The sequence below is a fragment of the Abrus precatorius genome, unplaced genomic scaffold (assembly GCF_003935025.1).
Source record: "Abrus precatorius isolate BTA unplaced genomic scaffold, Abrus_2018 Scaffold8, whole genome shotgun sequence".
NCBI lineage: Eukaryota > Viridiplantae > Streptophyta > Magnoliopsida > Fabales > Fabaceae > Abrus > Abrus precatorius.
In genome coordinates, this window is record NW_020874428.1 from 836,242 (window position 1) to 839,085 (window position 2,844).

At 32.9% G+C, this 2,844-nt stretch overlaps 1 protein-coding gene across 1 annotated transcript; it reads left to right on the forward strand.

Moving 5' to 3' along the window:
• Nucleotides 1-216: 216 nt before the first annotated feature.
• LOC113848128 (protein CUP-SHAPED COTYLEDON 1-like) lies at nt 217-2,587 on the forward strand. The gene is made up of 3 exons (XM_027477516.1): nt 217-388; nt 881-1,152; nt 2,009-2,587. Exons 1-3 carry the CDS (start codon nt 217-219, stop codon nt 2,585-2,587), a joined length of 1,023 nt encoding a protein of 340 aa, XP_027333317.1.
• The last annotated feature ends 257 nt before the right edge of the window (nt 2,588-2,844 follow it).

Sequence of the window (2,844 nt, forward strand, 5' to 3'; positions counted from 1 at the left end):
ATTTTTCAATTATAGCTTGCTTCCTTTTTCTTTGTTTTTTAAAATGGGGTTATATATAAAATCACAGCGCTAGCTATAGTATAATTTTCTTCAACCTTTTGTACAGCTTTTAATTTGGACAATTTGAAGCTCTTAAAGGAATTTGTACATCATGTTACCTTTTATGTGTCACAGAAGGACAAGGAAGTTATTAGCAAAGAGAGTAAGGATATGGAAATGGAAGGGACTCAAGCAAAGGAGGAAACCCTACCACCAGGATTTCGGTTTCATCCAACCGATGAAGAACTCATCTCTTACTATCTCACAAACAAGATATCGGATTCTAATTTTACAGGCAAAGCAATAGCTGATGTAGATCTCAACAAATGTGAACCATGGGAGCTACCAGGTATTTATCACATATAAGCTTCGCTTAATTGAATTAGATTCATGGATAATCTTATGCTTTTACTATAAATACTTGCAAAAATTAATTAAATTATGCACTTTTCTTTTACACATCCGTTGATCATCAAGAAATAGATCCATGGACACTATATGTTAATTTGTTTTGTCCATCAATTTTAATACTTAATTTCTTTGTCTAATTTCCATCGATGTTGTTTTGAAAATAGTCAACGCCATCTAGGGTTTATTCTTGATACATAGGATATCATACTTTTTTCACTGGCAAAGGGTTAATATATATAACTAATATAATTTTTTTCATAACGCATACACTTGTCTTTTTTGTGATATGGTTTAATATTTACTTCCATATTTAACTTTATGTATCATCCATTAATTCCTAAAGCAAATTAAAGATTCTTATCTAAATTATTCTAGCTCATACATATAATCTCTCTCCAGTACTGTATAAATAATTATTTCTGTGAAATAGGGAAAGCAAAGATGGGACAAAAAGAATGGTACTTCTTCAGTTTAAGAGATCGTAAATACCCAACGGGTGTAAGAACCAATCGAGCAACGAACACTGGATACTGGAAAACCACAGGGAAAGACAAAGAGATACTCAACAGTGTTACGTCGGAGTTGGTTGGTATGAAGAAGACTTTGGTGTTCTACAAAGGCAGGGCTCCCAGAGGAGAGAAAACCAATTGGGTCATGCATGAATACCGCATTCATTCTAAATCCAGCTTCAGATCCAACAAGGTATGACTATATAATATACGCTTCTTTTTTTATCAGCAAAAAGCAAAAATTAACACACTAAATTGATCATAAGAGATAACCAATCCCGTTTAATTATATAATGATCTACCAGACCCAAACACATCTCATGTATAAAATACATTCCCCTATTATATACCAATAACTAATATGAAATCATGGGTGGTGCACATTTTAACAGTGGAGATGTAGTTTAGCTACCCATAAATTATAAAATAAAGGAATTAAGAGTAATTGAAGAGATTTAAATTTCATAATGTAAATAGATTGTGTTCAAATATTTATCATTATAAATCTTTAGTTATTAATTAAATATAATAAGTAAATTCTTTTAACATATTTTTTTATTTTTTAAATTTGAACCCTAAAACTTTGCTACCTCCATCCGTCTTTGAAATCATAGAGCAATATATACCCTCATGTAGCCCAAATTCTAAAATCCAAAGAATTGGGTATCCATTTTGATGAAGTTATTATTATTACTATAAACCACCTTTAGTTGATAATATATTCATAAAATAAATTATATAAACATTATTAACAAGACTTAACACAATTAGTAAATAAGTAAATTTTTTAAGTAAGTTAATTTTGATTTCGCGTGCATGCAAAAAAAAAAATATTATTAAATTATGTGACCATTTTAGTAACTTTTCTGCCTCAAAAGAAATTAGTCAGTAAATATTAATTAGAGAATATTCTTAATGTAAAATATAAACTATATAATGTCTATAGATACATTTATAACTATAACCATAAGAATAATCCATATTCCACCCCCCTCCCAGCACATCAACCACGATCTAATAATATAAAACTCACTGTATATCATCTACAGCAAGATGAATGGGTGGTTTGCCGAGTGTTCCGCAAGAGTGCTGGTGCAAAGAAGTACCCATCTTCCAACCACACCAGAGCAGTGAATTCTTATAATCTTGAAGTTGGTCCAAGCATCGTGCCACAACCAATGATGCACTTGGCAGATCATGCTTCTCATCACTTCTTTTATGGAAGAAATTACATGATGAGTAGTGCAGAGCTAGCTGAAGTCACAAGGGTCTTAAGAAGTGGTGGATCAAACAGTGTTAATCTACCAATGCAATCCCATCTGAACAATCCGATAGGAGGAGGAGGAGGAGGATTCACCATTTCAGGCCTTAATTTGAATCTAGGGGGTGGAACAGTGCCTTCAACACAACCCATCTTGAGGCCAATAATGCCTCTACCTCAGCCATCTCCTACTCACACAGTGCCTCATCAAGTGCATGATTTCGGTTCCAACATGATCACAGCCAATGCTCTTGCTTCAGAAAATGTAGGGTATGGTGCAGACATGAGCAATGCAAATCCTCACGGCAATAGGTACATGCCCATGGACCATGTCATGGATCTAGATAATTACTGGCCTTCCTACTAAATTGTGAGCCTATTATATTAATTATAGTTATATATGATATAATGCTGAAACATTTATAGTTGGATCAGCTACCATGAAATTTGTGTTTTTTCAAGTGTTTTTAAGTCTCTTGCGGGAAAATACTCTGCAATCCAAGTCTTCTGCTTTCTGTACCAATGGAACTTTCTTTATTATTGTTCTTAATGTCTATTAATTAGTCTCTTTTCTTAGCTTAAAACCACTGTAATTCTTTTGTTCTTCTAAGCCTATAAAGCACT